The sequence below is a fragment of the Thunnus thynnus genome, chromosome 6 (assembly GCF_963924715.1).
Source record: "Thunnus thynnus chromosome 6, fThuThy2.1, whole genome shotgun sequence".
Classification (NCBI taxonomy): Eukaryota; Metazoa; Chordata; class Actinopteri; order Scombriformes; family Scombridae; genus Thunnus; species Thunnus thynnus.
Genome location: NC_089522.1, coordinates 28,099,804 through 28,124,383, shown reverse-complemented (window position 1 = coordinate 28,124,383; position 24,580 = coordinate 28,099,804). Strand labels below are relative to the sequence as shown.

Here is a 24,580-nt window from a genome sequence, read left to right as displayed (position 1 = left end):
AGGGTATGAAATGTCAGGAAATTGTGACAAATGCCGATCATTATTCCCTGAAGCCCAAAGATGTAGAGTTTAATGTCATGAAATTAGCAAAGATTCACATTTGAGAAGCTTATACCAGTGACTTTTTGGCATTTTTGCTTAAAAATTAAAACTGTCTAAATCAACTAATCATTTCAGCTCTACAGTACAGTATACTGGCAGTCAACAACAAATTTTGAGTGTGAGTCATGAGTGTGACGAGTCAAATCAGAAGAAATTTACAATCTTAATTCCCATAATTATAATTCTAGTTAATATGAGGAACTAAAAGCTGTACCTCCATCATGTACTGGTCCACAATATGCAGCTCTGTCACAGGTCCTTTGTGGGATTTATACATTTCCACATCATCCACTGTGGGGACATACCTTGAACATAAAACAAACATAATAAAGTTATGTTAAACGCAGACTCGGTACCCATTTTAACATACTTAACAGTTTTGCTCATTCTTCAGTGTTTTGACTGATTTGTGAAGAAAACTATAAACATATACAGTATAAGGAAAAAGCTCATTTAGCCAATCATCCTTTTCTTTCCAAGCATCACATGAATGAAACAAAATTCCAACTCATTTGAGAGATTTGATAATCTGTGGTTGGAAAGTTGAAAATTTGGCTACTGCAGAAACAACAGCTCCAGCATGATATTTAAAAGATTTTGATGCTTCATGCGTCCTTGGTATTTGCTTGTGAACTTTAGTTTTTTCATCCTTCGTGATGTTTAGTCTTATCTGTTCTGATTGAAGTTCTGATTGACATATATATGCTTGTATGCATTTGTTCTGTGATTTGTTTGCTAAGTTTCCTTTAATCGTGCTTTCATCATTCTACACTGTATATGCTTTCATGTTTTTTTGTCTGCTTGTTATATGTCATTTGTTTCTTTAATGTATAACATCAACCTGCCCAGGGACCGCAGATTAAATAAAAATGTGCCTTTTGGCTAAATCTGACATCAGTTTGATGTAAATCAATGTTGTTTTCCCTGATAATTAAATGAATACAGTACAGATTTAGGTTTATATGGTAAAAACAGTTTCAGAAATTTTTAAGGGTCCACATCAGACAGGAGACAAGTACGCAAAAGTCATATGATTAAGGATAAACACAAAAACAATCACACACAAACACACACACACACACACACAAAACACTCAAGAGGAAAAAGTGAAGAAACTCTCTTCCAGGGCTAATCCAGAGTCTTGGGATAGTGAGATGGTGAATATTTCATTACTAAGGTGAACAAGTGCAAAAATGTGTGACCTCCTTAAACAGTCTACATGGAATTATGGTTTGGATCTGGAGTTATTCTGATAGATTCAGAATTTCTATAGTACTACCAGTTTGTGAAATATGGGGGGTCTCATGTGTCTCCTAATTAAAAGGATAAGTTCACATTTTTTCAAGCCTTTCTTAAAATAATACTGACATATGTACATTGAAAGCGTTATTGGTGGCTGTTATTGTTCCTCTTGTCCATACTGGCCACAAAGACAACAAAATCTATTCACGTGAGTATCTTCCCAATTGTTTTAGTACAAAACGTGTGCCTCTTTGTGTCTCCATGGACAGTGTTTCCTTGCTGAACCGCAGGAGAGGTTTGGCGACATGAAGTGTATTTGGAAGATAACCCTTTGAAATGTCTATTTCAGACTGCTAAAGCCTTGTATTAGCTTAAGCTGAATTTAAGAATAAATAAGGATAAAGGAGGACTGTGGATTTTGTCCCTCATCTCTTACACTGAAGTTGCTTAAGAAGGGATTTCTTTGTGGCTAGTACGGACAAGAGGAACAATTAAAGGGACGAGTAACAATGTTTCAATGTACAATACCACTCAAACATACTGTACGTATAAGCATATGTGTAACGACTGTATATATGTGACTATGTTATTAAGATAGACTTGAAAAATGTAAACCTATCCTTTAACACCCCTGAAAACCTAAGAATCTGATTTTCAGAGGCCCCAAAATTAAGCTCATTTTGTATTTATCTATATTTTTAAGTTAATGTATTTGCATGTTATGTCATGTTATGTTAAATGGTGTCAAGCAGCACAGAAAATATGACCAGCTGACCAGCTGATGTACAGTATACTGGTGCTGCAGCGGCTGGCATGGATACCGTCACCGATGGTATATCTACAAACTATAAATAAAGGCTAATTAATGAGTTTCTGCATCTTATCTATGCAGTTGTTTTTCGTCTGCATATTTGAAAATCCCCAATCATGAACATGAATGAGTCCATGAGCAAAGTGTCAGCCTTTATTTATCCAACAGAAAAAAATAAAAACAACCATACCTATAGACGAGTAGATTCATTTTAAATTTAAGTGACAAATGGCGATGTTTTTCTTTTTCCATCACACATATTTTCCCATGTTGACCTTCGCCCCATGTCATCACATGTTCTCTACCTCAGGCTCTTGGACTGATGGCATTACATTGATTTACGGTGGCCTGGAGAAAGCCAAGTGATTAAAAGCCAAGTAGCGCTGATGGTCCTCGTCAGTTTCTATAAAGTAGCGAGACGCTGATGGCACAAGCCATTTACTCCTTGCACTGAATTTGAACCCCGCTGGTCTTAAATTGGACTTCCTCTTTCTGTCATTTACTTGCGTACCAAAGGCATTCACTTTTTCATGAGCCAGCCTATGTGCCACTGGAGTAGCACCGGTCATTAATATTGCAACACCTGTTGGGAGTGGTTCTTCCAAGATTGTATTCCTCAGGCCTACGACGCGGCGCATTAAAATATATATTACGTTTTCATAGAATAAATAAAATCCTCCACACAGTACATTAGATCACACTCTCCTTCCAGGAGGTCAGCGTCCACAGCCACCGAGTAAACTGCAGGTAAGAATCAGGAAGCATTTTACCCACTCTGAGTGTTATATTCCTGAGGGCATGTCAATAGTTTCCATCTCCACAAATAACCCAAGATAAAAGTTTTATTACTAAGCTGCTCTGGTAAAAGGTTCTGGCATCTGCTCTTTAGTATTAGAACACTGCGAGGACTGCTGTGCAAACCTTGTGTCTTCCTCTCATAAACTGGCAGTGGTTTCCCTTGTTTCACACTGTCCTCACTGTAACATACACTCACATCCCTTACTGATGATTTACCAAGCTGCCGGTTTCCAATGTTTTGTCTCTGCCGGTGAAAAACACATTAACCACTCATGGACTTGGGCACAAAAAAAGTCACTCACCTCTCAGCCTCAGTCGTGACACTATAAGGAATGAATACAAATCAGCGTTTTTCTGGCACAAAGTCATACCTTCTCAGAGAGGTGATGTGCTCATCAGACAGGCCTCCATCTTCCTCATTAACAATAAACAGTTTGTCCTTCAGCTCTCCCGGTTGCACTGGAAAACTTTTGAGGAAAATGTCTAGAAGAACAATAGATTAGAAAAAGTCAACACACTCAATGGTACATAAAAGCTTTCCTCTTGACAGATAGTCTTCTTATCCTGCGATGAAATGACTCAAAAAGCATTCTGAAGACAAAGGGTCTTTTGCTTAATTACTTTCCCCCAAATGCCTGAGGGAAATGCACAAATTTGCATTCTATCAAGTCAAAGCTGATGTGATTTTTTTTTTTTTAACAGAAAATGCCTCTGCATAATTCAGGAGCTGTGAGCAGCATTCATTAGGAGGCTGCTCTAGGAATTTTAGACATGTATGTAAAACACATGGTGAATTTTATATACTGAAACTTGAAAGTCTCTCAGTCTTTTTCTTTGGATGCATGACATCCAGCTGTCTTTTCTTAAGTTGTGAGGCTCTCAATTAATTTGTGTTAAAAGACAAGGCTGACGATCTTCTATAGTTTTCTCATTGACAACAATCTTTTGTGAAGAGCCAAACCAACAATGAACTGACCCTATTTGATCGCTATTATTAGTCTTTGGAGTCTTTTCTAAACAGACTACTGTGACCGTAATCTTTGTGGTGATCAAAGAACATGTCATCTAGTGCAATAATGTGGCTCACTGACATGTTTTCAATAGTTTTTGGACAACAAGGTCTATGGCAAAGATGAATATGGCTTTAGATACACACACAATACTTGTCAGTAGATCAACCCATTGTTGGTTTGGTTCTGCACATGAGATTTGTTGACAATAAGAAAAATATAGAAAATATAGAATATAGAAAATCACAAGCCTCATCCTTTAAATAACATTTTTCTTAAAGTGTAGCGCATGATTCTCCACATGAAGAGTTTGACTTGTACTTCATGGTCAAAAGCAAACATACAAAATCTATCTTTATATATTTCTACACTGCGAAACAGACCACAGCTTAATTTAAAATACAGAAAATACTGTCTAACACATGTTAAACAAATACAGTTTGGGAAATACAGTTATTCACTTTCTTCCCAAGAGTTAGATGAGAAGATTGATACAACTCTCATCATTGTAGAGTTAATATGAAGCTACAACCAGCAGCTAGTCAGTTTAGCTTAGCATAAAGACTGAAAACAGAGGGAAACAACTAGCCTTAAAATCTGCCTGCCAGCACTAAAGCATATTAATCTCTACAGAAACCAAAATGTAAAAAACAATCGTCACTGACTCAGCCAAGTAGTAGTGCCAGCACATGACTCCGCATGAAACCACAAATTGTCACTTTTACACCTCAGTTTGTGTACAGATTACAAAAACAACATATAATGTGCTATATCCATGTGAAATCACAGGTTGTCACTTTTACACCTAAGTTTTTGTACAGTTTACAAAAACAACATATAATGTGTTAATTGGTGAGTTTTAGAAATGTCGGTGGGCAGATTTTGTCACATACAGACAGGCTACCTGTTTCGCCCGTTTCCAGTCTTTGGGTTAAGCTAAGCTAACAGCTGCTGGTTCCACTGAACAGACAGATGCAGTATGAGAGTGGTATTGCTCTTGTCATCTAACTCTCTGGAGAAAATGGTTAAAGTGTATTTCCAGAAATGTCAAACAATCCTTTCACTGTCCATAAAGGTTGACTTTTAGCATTACCAATCCAAAACAAGAGTAGAATTGTTCAATTTCTGGATCCAAATCATCAAACTGATTGCAAATCCACTCATGACAAAGCAAATAAAATAATAATATCAAATGAGAAGTATTTTGGAGGTACAGAGCTGTAATCAACACATCTCTAAATCCTTGACATTAAAGATATGAGACAGTAATTCCCTCTCCAGGACCAACAGAAGCTTTCGTGTCACATTTTCATATGAGCACTCACGACATCAAACATCAAAATCAATGTTGAGCGCTACTCGTGTTTCTCCAGAGTGAAGGCTGTCTCATCTTGCCTAAAAGAAAAGACAAAAAAAAAAAACCCACACGCACAAGTGCAAATCAAGTCTTTTGTTGATTGGCACTCAGACAAACTGGGCATTGCCCTGGCAAATTAGAGTATGGAGATGGAGAGCATATCCCACTGGGCGAAGGAAGCCACAGGTGTACTTTTAATTAGGAGTGCGACATTTCCAGTCATTAAATAGGCAGCATGCACCAGGGCTCTCAAGGTAAATAACCATATTAGTCGGACACACATCTTGAACAGATATGCACTATGATCATCAAAAAACGCTTTCATCCAATGGTGGAAAACAACTAGGTACATTTCAAGTACAATTTTGGGGCACTGTATTTCAATTTTATGTTATTTTGTACAACTACTCTGCTGTATTACAGATAAAAATATTTTACTTTTTGCCCCACTACATTCATCTGACAGCTATGAGTTGTTTGCAGTTCCATCAAATATACATTTCCAATCTAAATTTCTCAAATGGTTTTATTTAAAGTCCCCCTCCACTCAAAAATACTTTCTTCTTGTTCCTTCAGTTGAATGTTTGAGCTTCACTGTCCAGTATGATATACTACGTGCAGAGTTCGACACTAGAAGGAGTTTTCACTTTCATCTGCTGGAGTTTGTCTGTGCTCAGGTTAAGGTGTGTACCTACAACATGATTTATGACATCACAACTAGTTTGGAGCCAACTGTGGTTCAGTATTGTATTGTACAGTATAGTAACTTATAGAAGTGCGATGTGGAAATATGACACCTCCAGTGTACATATAGTGAGAATGGACTTTCCGGTGAAGTAGGAGACATCTTGTGTCCAGCAGTTTTTACATGTTCACAGCTTGTGGATTTTTACATGAATGAGAAGGATTTTAAGGATTTTTTACAAAGGTAATGGAACTTTTTTTTCTTTTTTTATTATTCCAAATAGAGGATTTGTATATGTTTTAATACATGACTGGAGGGGATCTTTAAATAACAGTTTGACACCCAAAGAGGTCAAATTATCTAATATGTCACAAAAAAGCAAAAATTCAATCCAAAGTCTAAAAAATTCATACAAATTTGTGAGGCAGAAGTTTTTTTGTTTGTTTATTTCCTAATCAATCATTTCATGACCCCTGGAATACACTACATAACTTTATATAAAGTACAGTAGTTAAAGCTCGACCTTGAATGCTACAACAATAAAATGCTGTTTACGCATTGATGCATGAGTGTTAACAATCTAATAATATAAAAGAAAATGTCTGTCACAGAGGCCAATTTACTGCAGAACGAGCACTTTTACTTTTTATATTTTTAGCTGCTAATACTTCTGTGCTTTTACTTGAGCAGGATTTTGAATGCAGGACTTTAACTTGTAATGGAGTAACTGGTGACACTTTTTATTGGCACTTTAACTTAAAGCCCATCTCTGTTCAAAAATGTGTTTTTTTCTTCTTGTTACTTCAGTTGGAAGTTTGAGCTTCACTGTGCAGAATAATATACGTGCAGAGTTTGGCACTGGAAGGCTGTTTTCATGTTCATCTGTTGAAAGTGGAGAGTTTTTCTGTCCTTACTGAAAATCTCAATTAAAGGGATGGACCTATGAGCATGATTTGTGACATCACAATTATTTTGGGAGACGATCCTCGTCCGATATTTAACTCACACAAGTGTGATGTGGAAACTTGAAGCCTCCAGTGCACAAAAGAATTGACTTTACAGTGAAGAAGGAGACATCTTGTGTCCAGCAGTTAAACCTTTGAAATGAAGAATATTTGCATATTTATAGATTCTGGAATTCTTAATGAGGGAGAAGGAGGTGATGTCAAGTTAACGATTTTAAAGTGGCAATTAATGGTGGTAATAACCATATCAGAAACACAAAACTGTTCCGAGCGCAGTATTTTTATATGTCTTCAAACATGTCTGCAGGGGATGTTTATATGAATACTTCTTATACCACTGATCTCATCAAAGGTGACGGGTCTGTGTGAAGGCATTTCATATCATCAGACTTTATTAAAATTTAAAACCGATTTAAACTTTGTGGCAGCATGCAGAGAAGAGCCAGTCATGGCCATTAGTGTTGCAGAATTATACCACCACACACACAACCACACATAATCTCTGTATCTCTGTCTTTCATCTGCTCAATAGGTATTTTTTAGAAGAATGCAATCAAAAAAAATCAATACAGGCTATAATGCTTCTGTCAGAGGCCTTTTGGATTCCTGTAGAGCACTTAAAATACTATAAATAAATACATGAATCTTTATAGCACTGTCCTATAGACTAAGGTAAGATAGAAGATAGATAGGATCGAGTTGATTACCAGAGGAAACCACTCAGAACAACAGGGATACAACCATCTGCTCACGCTGTCTAACTCCACGTGCAACATTCTGTAACTTGCAACAACATCATGTTTTCAGCGTTGCTCTGGATACAGTAAGCGTGTCTGCTTTATGCCTGATGCTAATTAAAAGTTCCGTTTGTTCGTTAATTATTGATCACATACTTGCGATATAATCTGATCGAGGTGGAGTCTGACTCTCTGCTGAGCTGTTGCTATCTTTGTAAAAACAATGCAAGATTTTGCATGCATACTGACTCCCAGTGTAATGGGATCAGATGAATAAATAGTGTGGCAAAGAATACGATATGAGCTGAATAAACAGCACAAATTTAGGCAGGTTTGTGGTGATAAACATGCAAACAAGCACAGAGAGGGTGTCTGTGCGAGGGATGCCAAGAGATAGAGAGAGGAGTGAAAGAGAAGTCCTATTAAAACCTAATTTTTTTTCATATCTGGCTTCAATGAGCAGTGGCGCGTTAATGCACAGGCTTACCGGGGCTTAAGCCCCAGGCCCCAGGCCTCCAGGGGCATCACGAGACATGAGCTTAAAAAAACAACACACACAGTAAACACGATGTAGGAGAGTAAGATACCTGTGATGCAGGGACAGACGTGATGATGAGCGAATCATCTCGTTGTGCTTCAACATGATTTACGTCATTACGTCGTGTTTGAACGTGGTGGCAAAAGTTTTCGTGCAGCTCAACGGCTAGCTGCATTTGATTGTCAAAGTAAAGACACCAAAAAGGACAAGAAAAATATCACATGGACCTGGAGGAGGATTTTGTGGCAGAAGTGATTTAATTTCGGGAGTTTGTGCGCGATGATATGAACACATCGGCAGCTGGACTGACCGTGTTAACTGGTGTCGTGTTTGCTCATAGTGACGGCAGCTGTTGAAAACGCCAAGAGAAAGCTTGGTTCCTTGTGAATTCCTTATTAATTTTACTTTAATTGCACATTTAATAAATATGCGTCAGATTATTTTTGTCTAAGTTTGTAAATGAAACTGTTGCCAGAAAGAATCATTCATCTCTCTTAAAGTTAGTTTGAGTGTGTTTCATGAAGGATTTGACATTACTGTCAGTAGAAAATGTGGCCAAACCACTAACCTGCTTTGATGATGGATGTATTATAAGATCTTATTATACAACCATAGCTTTGATACTTTAGGATCAAATGTTGTGGTAGCTGTTCACAGATTACATGGCCACATTTAGGCTACTATCTACTATGAGTATCAGTCAGTCAGATAGCCTATTTAATACACAATTTGTCAAACTGCCTTATTGTGTTATCAACGTCTTTCATATGTTGCATTAAGGCAACGTCACTTATTTTTTTCTGACATTAATCTCTTTAAATGTTTGCTTGTTTGAGAGGAAACGCTGCTACTTGTTGCTGTATCCCACACTGATGGTCACTGGTTAAACAGACGAGACTGGTCAAATCTGCTGGCTACTGGAGGTGCAACCACCACACAGTTTGCACACAATATACATTCCTGGATGATGTGAGTCCACAGTAGCAGAGCAGGTTAAGCTAATTGTGAATATGGGTCAATTTTCCAACTGAAAATAATGGTATAAAATCTGCTGCACTGCTAATCTTTATATTTTGTTTCCCACATTAAAAATAACAACATGAATGCTTCTTACTCAGCGCACTATCTCACTTGTAAATCATTAACGAAGAAAAACAGAGATTAATATGTACTGAAATCTCATAAAAGAAAAATGAAGATATTCACGAGGACACTACGTGTACTGTCACTACAAGCATCCACGATACTCTCAGTCAAAAGTTGCCAATTGACACGGTCACTACTTGGCTGATAACCTAGCTTTGTCTTGTTTGTCTTGATTTACTGCTGACATATTGTCTTATTTTGAGTTTCATATTCTGTTTACTGATTAGGAGGGTACTCCATTTACTATTTGTCACTGTCCATTGACGCAGCGCGCTGAATTAATGTTGCCTTGGCATATTGTGAAGGAAGGCGTGCACTTGGAATGAGGGGGGCCTCCAAAACGTCCATAGCCCCAGTGCATATAGTAATGTTAAGGCGGCCCTGTCAAGGAGAGCTGAATCCTGGAGGAGTTCCTCTGTTTTTAAAGTCTAAACAGGTAAAAATCACAATTTTTCTGATTCCGTTCTGTTTTTATTACCAAAAAAAATGCTCTCATTGATTAAAACTTCCCTCAGAATAAGATCCAAAATGTCACGATCTATTCTGGTGTTAATAGGACCAAATTAGGAGAGACAGCAATACAGTTTCCCTTGTTCTTCAAATGTCTAATTTTTTTCAAAGCTTGCAGCACAAAGATGCATGGCCTCGGGTTGCCTGCAGGCTGTCATCACTCAGCTCTCGCTCCTGACACAACCAAAGTTTCCAGGTCAGAGAGGAGAGAAAACCTCTGAATGCTGGGATTATTCTGTATCAGACAGGAAATCGCTGTCATTGTCGTTCAGATCCCTTATCCATATTTTATGAATATGTGAAGCCTAATTATGTTGCCAGTCTGCACACTCACACTGATTCCGTTTAGCAGCAGCCCACCACCACCACATCTGAATCGCTTCACGGTGTCTTTGCCACTTGGAGGACCTGTGAGAGGAAGCTTCTGAAATGTTCTCCCCTGGCTTGGGTCTTGAAATATACAAGCCACGTACACTCAGTTAATCAAAAGTGAAAAGCCATTAGATGAGAAATAGAATATGTTCCACTTCACAATAGCTCTGCAGATTGCAACGGCAGTTGTGGGGACTGCTGGATTGGTGACACACTGCCCCCTGCAGACACACACGAGGAGGAACATCCATCTATCTGCTTCACTGCTGCTGTGACATCATTATAGTCTCGACCATCATTTTAAAAGAGCAAAAATGGCAGCATTTACAGGGCCTCCCTAAAAGAGTCGTCAGGTCAGCTTTCACTTAATTGAGCAATTAAAGTCTAATATATGAAAATTAAAGAGCATGCAGAGATCTCTCTCTCTGTGTGGTGCTTCCCTCTGGTGGTTATGGAAAGAGTGAGATCATCTCACATCACAACTTCTAATTCACTGAGGGAATAAGCTCCTTTATTTGACTTAATCTAGAAGCACGACTTTCTATTATAACACGGATATTATAGCTTTAATTTTGCAGAGAAAATCTCATCTTCCTCATAAAACGCTGAAAATTATCTGTTGCAGTGGGCAATATTTAAAAGTAATGTAACCTTAACACTCAGTAGAATATTCATTGTTGGTCTACTCACTGAAGTTGTGTGCAATCTTCTGGTTGAGCATAATATGCTGGGTATTACTCGGCTCAGCTGCACCAAATGTCCCCAGATCTTTAACAGCAAATTGCTCGTATAAGCGTGATGTGTCGATTTCAATCCTCTTGGTGCTTTCTTGTATCCAAAATGATTTTGCAATCTGCCAAGAAACAAATTAATTCAATACTGAGACAACTCCATTTTATGAAGAAATCAATGTTAACATTACAAAAGAACAACACTGGGGAAGCAATAACTGACAGACAAAACAAAGAATAATTCCCAACAATGATGCAATATGAGAAATAATGAAGTGAAACATAGCTGAAACTGACCTTTCTGTGTTTTCCCACGTAATACAAACACAGCATTTAAACGTGACTAACACACACTAATGACTAAGACCATTTGTAAGCTTTATATTTAACTATGAAAATATGGTAATTTAGAGTCTTAATGAATGAAGTATGAACTGCAAAGTGACACTGTTACCTTCTCTGAGCCAACTAGGTCCCAGTGGAAAGCCTTGGTGCGTGATTTTCTTGAGCTCGTCTTAAACTTGGAGGGTAAAGGTGGAGGGGCCGGGATACTCGGGGGTGAAGGAACTTTCACAATTGGCGACTCTGATTCATGGCCAAGAGACTCTGGGACTGCAGGAGGAGGTGTGAGGGCCATATGGGAGGGTGAGGGCGGAGAGGGTGGTGACGGGACAGAGGGCAAAATATCCGGTCCAACAACCTGAACAGCAGTCTTCCCTGGGCTGCGAGGTTTAGGGACAGGCTCTGTATAATCTGCTGGGGGATAACTTTGACTCGTGTCATGATCCCCGCCACCAGAAGCGGGAACCGAATTTGGATAATCAACTGGAGAGTAATTATTAGTCGTATTAACGCCGCTAAATCCGCCGCTAGACTCGAGATCTGTATCGGTGTCCTCTGTGTCTTCGTCTATGCTGAGATGTCGCAGAGTTTCCATAAACATGTGTCCACCCTTGGACTTCCTCTTCCACTCTGAACACAGTTTGTAGATGGCGTTGACCCAATCATCCTGCTCCCTCTGGACATCCCCTGGAGCAGTTGTTTGATCTGATACAGGCACCTTGAAGCTGAAATAAATGAACATAACTTAACTCATCTTCCATTATTAGCAGAGTAAAAGTCTGGTAATTAACACTCTAGGCCTATACTTATGACAATATCACTCAAACAAGGCCGCCTCATGACTGCTCGGTGGCGGAGGAGTTTGATTTATAGACTGCCGACTGAAAATACACGCTATTACAAGGCTGTAAATTACTTGGAAAATAAACGCAGCAGATGTGTTAGATTCATTAACTGCTTGCTGTTGTGATATTTCCAGATTTTAATTTTCACTCACTGGTACTCATTTTTATGGGTGATCAGGGTGAAAGTGTCGGGGCTATGAGATTTCTGTATGCTGGTGTCACCATCTGACAGGTGAATCACGGTGGACACGGGCACCGAGGACGTCGCCTCGCCGTCAGCGGTGCCTCGCAGCCTGAAGGGGACCAGTATCAGCTGGCCTGGGTGGAGCTGGGCCTCATACCTGGAACACAATGAAGAAGGAGTAATGTTTAATGTGAGCTGTGCCCCACACAATATACAAATTGTATTAAGTATGGATTGTTAGAGCCATTTGTATCTATGTGTGTGTCATTCCCTAGTTGCCACAGTAGGTGGCGTATCGGACAGCAGCACATGGAAATGCATATGTAGAAGAAGAGGCAATAACTCCTCAGGTGTGCTGCTTACCGGGAGAAGCACACAGTTTTTTTGACCGCCATTTAGAGGCTAATCTTTAAGCCTTTTTTTGTTTGTTTTCATGCAAGTTATTGGTGTAAGTGTGTGTGTAGCAAAGGCTGTACTGGTACAGGGTGGTAAATAAATACATCTTAAGCACAAGTCTGCAGATGTTTGATTACATATCTCGGTAACAGCCCCTCACTGTGGCTGAGGTTTTTTTTATTTTGTCAAAATCAAGTCACTACATGGATAATAATTGTTAATATACTGTTTTTGTAGTTAGTGTACTTTACTGTTTTAAAATAACAGGAAATGACCCAACAAGAGCACCAATCAAACTGTGACTCTGTGATACCATTATCAATTAAACTTATCAAAGGAAAGCAAAATGTTTTTCCAGATTTAATACATATTTCTTTAGAGCTGCAACGATTAATCAATCAGTCAATCAACAGAAAATTACCCAACAACCATCTTCATAGTCAAATAATCATTTTAGTCTTTTTTTTTCAATGAAAAACGCTAAAAATTTGCTGGTTGCAGTTTCTTGAATGTGACCATGTGATGCTTTTCTGTGTCATACATGAGAGTAAGCTGATTATCTTTGGATTTTGGACGGCTGATCAGATAAAACAAGACATCTGAAGTTGTCACCATGAGCTGTAAGAAATTATGCAATTTTCACTATTTTCTGACATTTTACAGACAAAACGATTAATCGATGAATCGAGAAATTAATCTGCAGTTTAATTTGTTTTCCAAGCCCTTGCTTGGATGTCTCATGCCATTTTAATTTGTTTTAAAAGAATAGTTGTATATTTTGAGTAATTCACATATTTGCTTTCTTGCATAGAGTCAGATGAGAAGATCAGAACCACTCTTGAGAGAAGAGGATCAATCTTCTCATTTACTTTCAGTAAGAAAGTGAATAAGCGTAATTCTCAAAATGACAAACAATTCATTTACTGTTTTGCAGCTGGGAGGAGCTCCTCCATTTCCTTTCTACTGACATGTTCAGTCCCACTCACCTTACACCTCACCTTCAATCTGAGTTTAAGATGTGTATCTACATGATTATGTGACATCACAAGTGAAAGCCGGTTGTGGTCCAATATACAAAAAGTGTGATTCGGAAACATGAAGCTTCAAGGACACATGCACTGAGAACTGAGCTTTCTTTTATACAAGGTAATTTAAATTTTTAGTGCAAAAAACATATCAGACATAAATTATTATTCAAAACATATTTCATATGTCTTAAATCTGTTATATGTCTTTACATGTCTGGAGGGGATATGTAATTGTGTCCATTCTCCAAACTCAAAACCTGCTTCAAATCCATATGGTATGTAGTCTGGAAATGGAACAAAGTCCTGATTTGTGAAAAGATGTATAATGTTGTAACCGAGAATAGATTGAACATGTAGCTGCGAAGAATAATCTCGTTAAAAAAGATGCACATTTGTTTTAAAATAGCAGTGCTACAGTAATGAGGACACATCCGTACTTCACCCATCTGAATGACGCCAGGCCGCCTCTGTGCAGCAACAAGACGCCTTCGCGAAGGCACTGTGACGCTTGAGGCTGCTGATGTGTCTCCGCATTGCCCTCTTCAGGATCTGTGTATATGTTCCTGTAAATGATCTGATTCACGAGCTGCATCATCTGCTCAAAAAGACAGAATCACCAGCCAAAAAAAAAAGAGAAAAACAAGAATTATATTTTCCCTCTTCTTAACACAATTTTACATGATAACAGGTCCAACAGAGTTTTATTCAGTATAAATAGTAAAGTTTCACCTTGTGTTTGTCCTCCAGTGAAGTGGCCTCCAATTCATAATCATGATGTCCTTTAAAAGAAATGGAGAACCTGGAACCGACGCCATCATCACAGTTCTTGACTATGGAGAAGGGAAGTTGTCGCTTGATGATGCCTTTCTCTATGCTGCACAGCATTTTTGTCTTGAAATCAATCTGGATGTTCACAATAGGAGAGTTTAAATTAGTGCATGTGTACATTATACAAATATAACTGCATATATGCATAACTGCATATAACCCAGTGAAAATGATTCATAGTGGATCTTCTGATATAGTTTTTCAGCCATGCTAGGTATTCTGACCAAATAGATGCAAAACAAATGACATTCCCATCAACCTCAGGTGTAATTTTTATGTAGAGCTAGAAAATGTTAAAACCTAAACTAATGATGATGGTAAACATACCTGCTAAACATTATTTTAGCATACGGACCCTCAAGGTATCACTGTATCTAGACCCAATTTGTGCCTCTCATGTATTAGCAGACATCCAGGTCACAGAGGTCAACATCAGTTTCTCTAAAAGATAATTAACCAGCAATGTTTAAAAACCGCTATTCTGAAGGTATCTTCTAACCATCTGGATGAAAAAATATTCTGTCCGCTGAATGATAAAAAATACTTTTAACCCTTTTCCCAAGCTGTGCCTTTGTTCCTGAATCAAAACATATGGCAGCCCACCAGCTACATGGATAGAAAACAGAGTTGCAGCTTGGGAAACAAGTTTAAAACAATTTTTTTTATTTTTTTTATTTTTATTGTGCAGCATACAGAATATTTTTGTCATCCAGATGGTTAGGAGAGTGTTGGAGAATTCTGTGTTTTTAAAAATAAATATCTTATAAATATCTTGTAGATATTATGAGGTTATCTTTGTGACCTGAATACATGTGAAGCACAAACTGGGGCTACACTAACCTCTAAGTGTGGGTTTTAGACACTTAGTCTTGTTTTATTTTATTTTTAACTCACCTGAAGAACCCGCTTCTGCCACCTGTATCGGCCATGCTTGTGAACACTGAAGTTGTACTGTGATGGGAGCTGTTCCTGCAACAGCAGCCAAAAAATAAAAAAAACACAATGTAAGACATAATTACCCGCTGGGAAAACACCTTCTAGTAACATTAACATATGAATGTAAAAACAAGGTAATTTTAAGACTGTTTCCTGCTACAGCGCTGAACAAAAAACACCTGCCACATTCCTTCACATGAATACCTTTGAGCAAATTGAACTGGTCAGAGAGAGATTTAGTTTAAAACCGATCGAGCAGGACGAGCAGCTTACTAACACAACAATGTTTAGGGAAGACAAAAGACACACATGGGGAACAAGATTGTGATTTTAAGACTGGTTTCCTCCAAGTTAAAGTAGGTAACAAAGAGTTTACAAAGCGTTATATAATGCAGATAATGTCTTTAAACTTGATAACATGTCAAAGTGGCAGAGAGTTAGATGAAATGATTTCTAAGACATTGGTTCTAAAAAGTATTATAAAAAACTTATTAACCACTGGAGTCATGGGATCACAGTGCACAAAATATTGAGGGAGTTTGGTTTAAAGAGGTCATAATATGCCCCTTTCCCAGTTTAACATTTTCATTTTCGTGTTCTATTTACAGACATTTGCATGTTTTTATGGTCAAAAAGCACCTAGTTACAGCTTTACAAGCCGTGGATGCATCCCCTCTGTCTCACTCAGCCTGAAACAGGCTATTGTGTCTAATCAATGCCCCTCTCTTCTGATTGGCTGGCTGTTTTCTGACAAACGTACACCCAGGCCAACCACGGGTAACAGATCGTAGCACGCAGAGAGCAGAGAAGAGAAGAGAAACTAGCGTGACAATATATGACAGCAAAACTCAGTAGAGATTCTCACACTGAGCTGAAATGAAACAAGTGCACATAAACTTGGTCAATAACATAAATAATATATTCTGTTTCATTATGATGGGGGAAGCGTTGAGCATATAGTTGTGTCATCATAACCTTACAGAAGTCCTAACGGCTCGTTTAAAGGCACAGTTTTTGAATACAGTCTGTGTGCATTTGATACTTTCACATTATGCATATAGCACCTTGACCTGCTTTACAATTAAAAAGAAATGGAAATCTCTCTTTGAACGCTGGTACCTCTTCAGCCAGGCTCTGCATTTTGAACAGCTGCTCCTCATCCTTCCTAGCTTGGTTCAGAGCATCCTCGATGGACAACTCTCCGTTCTTCACCTTGTTCATGATGCTCAGCTGCATCTCATTGCTCAGCTGAAATCACAAACAACCCAGTAAATAAAAACATAAAGTTTCTCTTTTATAGCATCTCAATTCATTTTGAAATCAACTACTGACATGTGTTTAGTAAATATGTGTGTATAAATAGTCATATAAACATGTCTTTTTTGCTTATTGATGAAATAATAATTCAATGTTGTTTGTATTGCATCTTATGTCTCTACAGTATATAGAGCATAGTCTATACTGTTCAACTGTTTAGCTTGGCCCTTAACACTCTCTCTCTCTCTCTCTCTCTGTCTCTCTCTCTCTCTCTCTCTCTCTCTCTCTCTATATATATATATGCATATATATGTATATTATATATACATATATGTATATCTTATATATATATATCTTATATCTTATATATATATATATATATATATATATATATATATATATATATATATATATATATATATATATATATATATATATATATATATATATATATATATATATATATATATATATATATAATGTTTTTTTTGTTTGTTTTTTTGTTTTTTTTTAACAATGGATAAATTAATACAGGCCCATTTGTTCATTCATTTGTAGCCCTTACATTTTTGGGACATACTCTAAAGCATATACTAGTCTTTATCATCTGCCTCTTGGTGTCAAAAACTGCATAGAAACGTGAATGTATTCTCTTAAAGTCCAACTGAAATCATATTTAATCATCCCTCTTTGAAGTCAAAAACAATATTAACATGTTTTTTTTTGTTTTTAACATATTATAATTAGTTTTGTTGTTTGATTGATATTATCTAGCAATGTTAAACCATACCGACAGAGATAAAGCTAAAGTCATGGACAGACAGCGTGTCACTAGCAGTCATTTTGAAGAGCAAAGACCAAACCAGCATCTAACCGGACTGAAGTGACATTTGCAGGTACGTTAACAAGCTGTTTAATTAGCTAAGCAGCTAATTAGCCATCTAGCCTGCAAAATGACGTTAGCAGTGTTCTTTTCCCTGGTGAATGTTTGTTTGTTGGCTCATTCAACAAGTTAAGTTGCCATGTTCTCAAAGGAGAACACAGGATCAGTGTTTACAGAGCAGATATGCATGCTGTAGTGGACAAAAAAGGCAGTTTAATTTCAATTGGACTATTTTTTTTTAATGTTAAGTGACTATGATGAACTAAGGTGCACCCCTGTGACATGTTGATTATGTCACTGATTAAGGATTACCACCTGGTATGGGATGTACAGGCTTTATTTATATAAAAGGCTGTATCTGACCTTATATTGAACCTCCCTTAAAAACGACCAAGTGTGGTTGAAACTTCAGATACACAGTAAAAATACCAGAGCTCTTCAAAGTGACAAATCAAGCCCTTTTAAGTATCCTAACATTTGATAAACAAAGCATTTTCAGATCTTTTAACGTCCTTTAGGCTTTACTGTCGTCTTCCATTGACTTTCATACAGTGCAGATATGCATGGTTGTGGATAAGAAAGACAAGATCAAACTGATTTTCTTTCCATTACAAATTGAGCAACAGAGGTCAGCGCGTGTTAGTCTCAGCTCACTGGAAGTAATGAGGAACTAACAAAGTACAATCAACGTGTGCATCTGTCAAACGCAGGCTATTACAGGAACATACTGTCTTCCTTAAATCAGTCATTGTTTGCCACATTTCTGAGTAAATAAGGCCTCAGTTATGTGGGAAACTACTGACAGCAGGGAAGTCAGGTCAAATTGAGGAAGTAAAAATGCATGAGAGACTCCCATAAACTGAACCAAAACTTTGTCTCATCTTGCCGCACACACTTGACGTTAATGAAAGTGAGGGGGTTGTTTTCAGTGGAACCTAAAATACAGTAAAGCTGTTATTTAATGACTCATCTGCAGATGCACTGATTTTACGCCTTCAAAAACACAGTAAATTAGATCTTGTCACCTGCTGTTAGAAGAACTTGCTATTTGATGTTTGCTTTCTTGTCTAAGCATATTAACTGAAATCTTACCTGTGGCAAGGCTGTAATTTGTCTGTCCATTCTGGATGGATTTTCTTTCTTCTTTGCACCTAAAGTTGGCATCATGACTTCTCAGATTTCACACAAAAATCCATGCAGCTCCTCAATCCATGAAACTGTTCCTCTTTTACAGCAAAGATATGAATGGTGTTTTGTTCTGTGGGGGTTTTTTTGTGTGCAAACCTGGACAGAGATCTGCTCCTCTGACCGGGAAAAGGGAAAAATGCTGTAATTTGTGTCACTCTTTCTACCTCCGCCCTCTTTCAGCTCAAGTTACACCTCTTCTAGGTAAGTCAGTCACACCCCCAGCAACACACAAGATTTCTCTGCAAGACAGCAAACATTTCAAAAACAGTTTACGTGTCTCCACACGCAGGACAGTGTGCTTTATCTGCTGCTTTCTCTGATTTTCTCCAGGAGAAAGCTTACCAATATTAATACAATACTATTACAATACAGTAATACAATTTATATTGCTCATAAAAAAAATCCTTCCACTCAGAAATATGTTTTTCTTCTTGTTCCTTTAGCTGGATGATTTACTGTGCAATTTTTAATGAGATGAGAAAGAATAGATGTAATTTTAAGGATTTTAACAAATTAATTTAACTTTTGTTGGGAAAAAAAAAACATATCAGATACAAATTATTATTCAAAGTAGAATATTTTATATACTGGAGTTGATCTTTAACATATTTGCTGAGATTTCTTATGGATTCCTACACAGAGAGTACTAACATGAAATATAAATATAATTTTACTGTATTTAAAGGAAAAATTCACAACCTGCAAAATTAAAAAGCAACACACTTTTTTTTTACATATATTTTCATCTTATTCTTACAAAAGATTTTCCCTTGATAGGTTTGATTAAAGAAGAATATTATGTACGTGTTAATATTCTATTTTCAGCTTTTGTTTTTATGTTTTTTCTATTTTTGTTAATTTATATTATTTTTACAGTTGTGACGGTTGGTCGTTTTGAGTCCTTGTTTAACAAAATATACCAAAATTCTCTGATTCCAGATTCTTAATTATAAATATTTTCTGGTTTCATTAGTCTTTTATGACAGTAAACTGAATATCTTTGGGTTGTGGACTGTTGGTCAGCACTTGAGAACGTCACCTTGGGCTTTGGGAGACATTGATTATTACAACCACCAAGGTAAAGATCATTAAGAAAAATACTCACATGAAGCATTCAAACAAAGAAAGAAGGAACCGCTACAGCAGAGAGAGGAAGAGAGTTGGTAATTAAAACCCCTGTGTATAATTATGATACATGGTGCACTAATTTTTTTCTTTGCACAGGTCAGGTGACATAAGTTATTTGCTGATTGTCTTCAAATTGATGCTCAGTATGTGATATAATTCAAAATAGTGCAAGTCCAAGTTTTCTTGTATTTCAGTGCACATCATAAATGGAGTGAGGAGGGGGGATAACGATATTGTGTTTAAATAAAGGTTTAAGATTGATTAAATCAGTGAAGTATGTGATTTTGGTCAGCTGAGGGCAGCGGAGAAAGAGAAACAAGAATTTAAGGCAAGACATTAGTGTATTGACTCGCTTAAATGTGGAAGTATCATCACGTTTGATACAGACATACTGAGGGACTTTACTCATTAAAGGTTTATCCCCAACAACAACTTTTTCTCACAACTGTTCAATAAATGCTTTTGGAACAGGTTTGATATTATGTATAAGTGCATGCATTACTGAATGAAATTGGAAATTAACTAAATATTTTCCAAAAATTGGTAAAATGAAGTAAAATAAATTTATATTTTATGTAGGAATACCTTTGTTTTTTAAATATTTTTCCATTGAGGGCAAAAGCAAAATAAAAATATAAAGTAATGAAAATTTTGCATGTTAACATTTTAACATTCCCCACTCTTCTCTTACTCCTTCATCATCCCTTTCTACCCAGTCAACAATGCACAGTCTTCAGAGTCAGATTAGGATAAATTGAGCAGGATTAATACAAGAAGACAAACAAATGTCAGTAAGAAAAGAAACACCAAAGTGAATTTGTTTTGTTCTTAAGGCTCCAGGTCCCATTAAGACAGTATCATTTATAATGACATTTATGATGTCAGGTGACAGGGCTCTAAAAATGTGTTTCCAATGCGAGTAGAGTTTAGTGAGTAGAGTCCAAATTTAATTTTTTCAAGTTACAGGATTTATATGACAGTGAGTTCAACTGAGGCAGCATTTAGCAAACATAAGAGGCCAACTTTGAAGAAAACCTCACTTTTTTACTGTACTAGTAAAATCATCTTTTATGACATTCTGAGAATGAATAAATAGGAATTATCTTAACAAACCTATTCACAAAAAACATTTGAGGTCTAATATGAGGAAAAAGTACAAAGCTTTGTTTGTCGTTTGTTAATATTACTCAAAAACAACAGTATATACACATGGGAATAAAAGACATTCTTTAAAAAGACACAACTGGATTTCCCCCAAGGAAAGGGTTACGAGAAATTAAGAACTTGTGCATTCTGGCTGCATCTTGTTTCTGTGTATTGTAGAAATGCTCACGCAACAAAATGTGAACTGTTTTAACACACAGAATTGCAGTAGGGCTCACTTTATCATGACGTAGGCGTAAGAAATGGTCAGTACAAATCATTGTCAGTTGTAGCTCATTTTAACCACAGCGGCCAGCTAAATCAACTAGAGCTGCAATGATATATCGATTGGTTGATCAACAGAAAATTTATCAGCAATTATTTTCATAATTAATTAATCATTTCAGTCTTTTTTCAGGCAAAACTGATCAACATGTCCAACATTATGATGACTAACATAGTTCCAGCTTCTGAAATGTGATGATTTGCTTTCTTAGTCATATATGACAGAGAATTGAATATCTTATCTTATCTTTTATATGTTTGGACTGTTAGTCACTGAAAACAAGCAAATTGAAGACATCACGATGGCCTCTGAGAAACTGTAAATGCCATTTTCACTATTTTTTAACATTTAATCAACTAAATGAATAATTGATTATTTGGAAAAAATAATTGGCAGATGAAAATGATCATTAGTTGCAGATATAAAATCAACTCTGAAACTAAGCACTTACTTTAGCAGTGGAGTGGTTCAGAAGCCAAGTCAGACACATCATCTAGAGAAGTAAAGTACAAAAGACAATGTGTCATTTTACCAATGTATATGTATTTTCTTAGTAAACATGCTGTATAATCTTATACAGGTACAGAGCAGTACTGCTTACTAAAAAGACTGAACACTAAAAATTCACAAGTCTAGAGTTGCAGCTAATGATAATTTGTATTATTGATTATTTTTGGTCAGTAAAACATCAGAAAATGGTGAAAAGCACCCTGAACAACATCCTGAAGTCCAGGGTGACATCCTTAAGTGTCTCAAATCTGTAAAGTATTAGATTTACAGTAATGTAAATTCTCATTTGAGAGTCTTGGATTGGTGAATGTTTGGCATTTTTGATTGAAAAATTACTTAAATGGTTATTCGATTATCAAAATAGTTGCCTATTAATTTTCTGTCAATTAGTCTGATTGCAGCTCTTCGCAGATCTAAACGTTTATGTTCACATTAATGTACAGAATATATCAAATACATGACTAACATACTCTTTTCTACATGCACAATATACAAAAAATACCTTACAAAGCTTAGCCTACAGTGTTCTTGTTACTTTAAACTCATTACTCATTATATACAGCACAGAGAAAATATAATCTCACAGGTAACCAGATATTCTGCACAGGGTCATTCACAGATTACACATCAACAGGTGACTGAACTACCAATACACTAAAAACTGGATAACACACCAGCTACAGTGTACAGACAAATAACCTGCAGCATATTATATGATCTTATTTGTATTAAGAAGAGATAATACACAGAACAGTCATAGAGAGACATTTAACCATCAGAAAAGAAACTAAGTTAGAGACCAAAGGGACACAAAGAGAGTGTGTGTGTGTATCTGAGTCACGTTATCTAACGTCTTCCCCTCTCATCTATAGAGATGAATTGTCATATGTAATGTCTCACTGCATTTGTTGCTGTATTGGTCATCTTGTTTGTTTGTTTAACAGAACTGCGTCACTGCTAGCTAAAAACAATGGAGCTGATTATTAGCTTATTAGCAACACTTTATACTTTATATTGTTGTGAGTACAGAGTGGCTTCACGGTTCACTTCAGTTTCTTTTCCACCTTCTGACAGTTTGATATTTAGCGTTAACTACTTTTGAATTCAAGAATGCTCAGTTCCCGTTTCTTTCTTTCAGTAGATGTCAGTTAGACGTTAGGTTGCAATCATGTTATGAAACCACAGACTGTAAAAAAAAAACTGTGAACGTAGCCACCGTGATGTCACCCATTGGTTTGTGGACTCCCCTTTTGAACATGGAGGTTTTACAAATATAAAACCTCCATGGTTCAAAATTTCATAATAGAAAGAGTCATAATTGACGTTTGCAGTTCGAGGGGTAATGTCAACAGTTTTACAAACGTTTCTTTTACAATGGTGGTCTACAGGGAAAATGTTTTTTGAGCTGCAGGGAGATTTTTCGTTGCAATACCACGAGTGGCCACTGGGAAAAATTGGCTGCAAGGCTGACTGGCCTATCCAGCTCTTATTATACATCCGTGTTTTGGTTTTGAAGCCTTGAGTTTGAATTTTGACTGTTGCCATCTTGGATTTTTGGAGCCAGAAGTGACCATATTTGGACGAGAGGGTGGCACTGACCCAAACGCTAGCTGCTAGCTGCTAGCTTTGTTAGCACGGTGCATTTACTATCTATGGTTAACTTTGATAATGCTAACGCTAATGCTAATTTTCACTAGCATTAAAACAAAATGTACTTACCAGAAAAAAAAAAAGAACATCCAACTCCTTAGATGGTCTTTTAGTACAACCAAATATTGTACAAGACTTTTAAGGCGACCAAAATGTTACAATTAACTTCCATGAACTGAAAATAAACTGACATAGTAACGGCTGCGGCTACGCCTACACTCTGTGAATCGGTTACGCCATGGTTACGCTACTTAACCAACGTTGTTGCCATGGCAGCGACTTGCCTGTGATGGAACTGTCACTCAAAGCGGCCACACCGTTAATTATGCATAACTTTAAGCCTTGATAAATTTAAATAGGTGAGTTATACAAAATTTGAAAAGTTGTCCGTACAGTTGTCATGAACAGGGAAATTAGCTATAGAATGTTTTTTGTACCAGGCTGTAAACATGTTTATTTCTGCTGTAAAGTTAGGCATTTTAACATGGGGGGCTATGGAGATTGACCACTGACTGTATATAAATGTATAAATATATATAAGCGTTGGCTTCATTTTTCAGTCCCGGAGTGATAAACACGCACCTGTGACCGCATTACAACAGTATCACTACGCCCATTTGTCCATTAGTCACCTATACAAATTGTTTCAAAATGTCAGATTATGTTGTGAATTTTGAATTAATGGGTGATTTAAAGCGTGGGTGAGCAGTCGAAAGAGACGGACAGCATAGAGGAGGAAACACGCTAAAATCAATGAGAGAGAAATCAAAGAGCTGTAAAAGTCAAGAGACGAAGCTGGGATCCTGTAAGATTGTGTTATGAAATAGATCCTGACGCACCATGCATCGTGTAAAGCGAGAAATACATAGTGATGTCAGTTTTTTTTGCTCGAAATCACATCATCACTGTCAGTAAACAGCGTAGCCCACCTAAAACCACTGTAAACTACGGACTCTTGTGGCTTTATTTGGT

General features: G+C 37.0%; 1 protein-coding gene and 1 long non-coding RNA gene across 4 annotated transcripts in view; one reads left to right on the top strand and one right to left on the bottom strand.

Annotated features, from left to right (window-relative positions):
* Positions 1–21,966, bottom strand: part of LOC137184994 (uncharacterized) — a 45,103-nt gene extending 23,137 nt beyond the window's left edge. Inside the window, exons 1-12 of one of the 3 annotated variants that reach the window (XM_067593178.1) lie at positions 21,900–21,966; positions 18,988–19,130; positions 18,796–18,854; positions 16,683–16,811; positions 15,522–15,596; positions 14,529–14,702; positions 14,237–14,394; positions 12,344–12,532; positions 11,459–12,071; positions 10,964–11,126; positions 3,325–3,436; positions 317–407 (exon numbers count right to left, since the gene is read on the bottom strand). In XM_067593178.1, coding sequence (XP_067449279.1) covers positions 317–407; positions 3,325–3,436; positions 10,964–11,126; positions 11,459–12,071; positions 12,344–12,532; positions 14,237–14,394; positions 14,529–14,702; positions 15,522–15,596; positions 16,683–16,811; positions 18,796–18,825 — 1,734 coding nt within the window. In that variant the 5' untranslated portion in view covers positions 18,826–18,854; positions 18,988–19,130; positions 21,900–21,966. Of the gene's footprint in view, positions 1–316; positions 408–3,324; positions 3,437–10,963; positions 11,127–11,458; positions 12,072–12,343; positions 12,533–14,236; positions 14,395–14,528; positions 14,703–15,521; positions 15,597–16,682; positions 16,812–18,795; positions 19,131–19,996; positions 20,029–21,899 lie in introns of all 3 variants that reach the window. The other 2 variants (XM_067593177.1, XM_067593176.1) reach the window with 2 other exon arrangements.
* Positions 20,284–24,347, top strand: LOC137184997 (uncharacterized). Its single transcript, XR_010928736.1, has 2 exons — positions 20,284–21,954; positions 23,693–24,347. It is a non-coding gene; the product is annotated as an uncharacterized lncRNA (long non-coding RNA).
* The last annotated feature ends 233 nt before the right edge of the window (positions 24,348–24,580 follow it).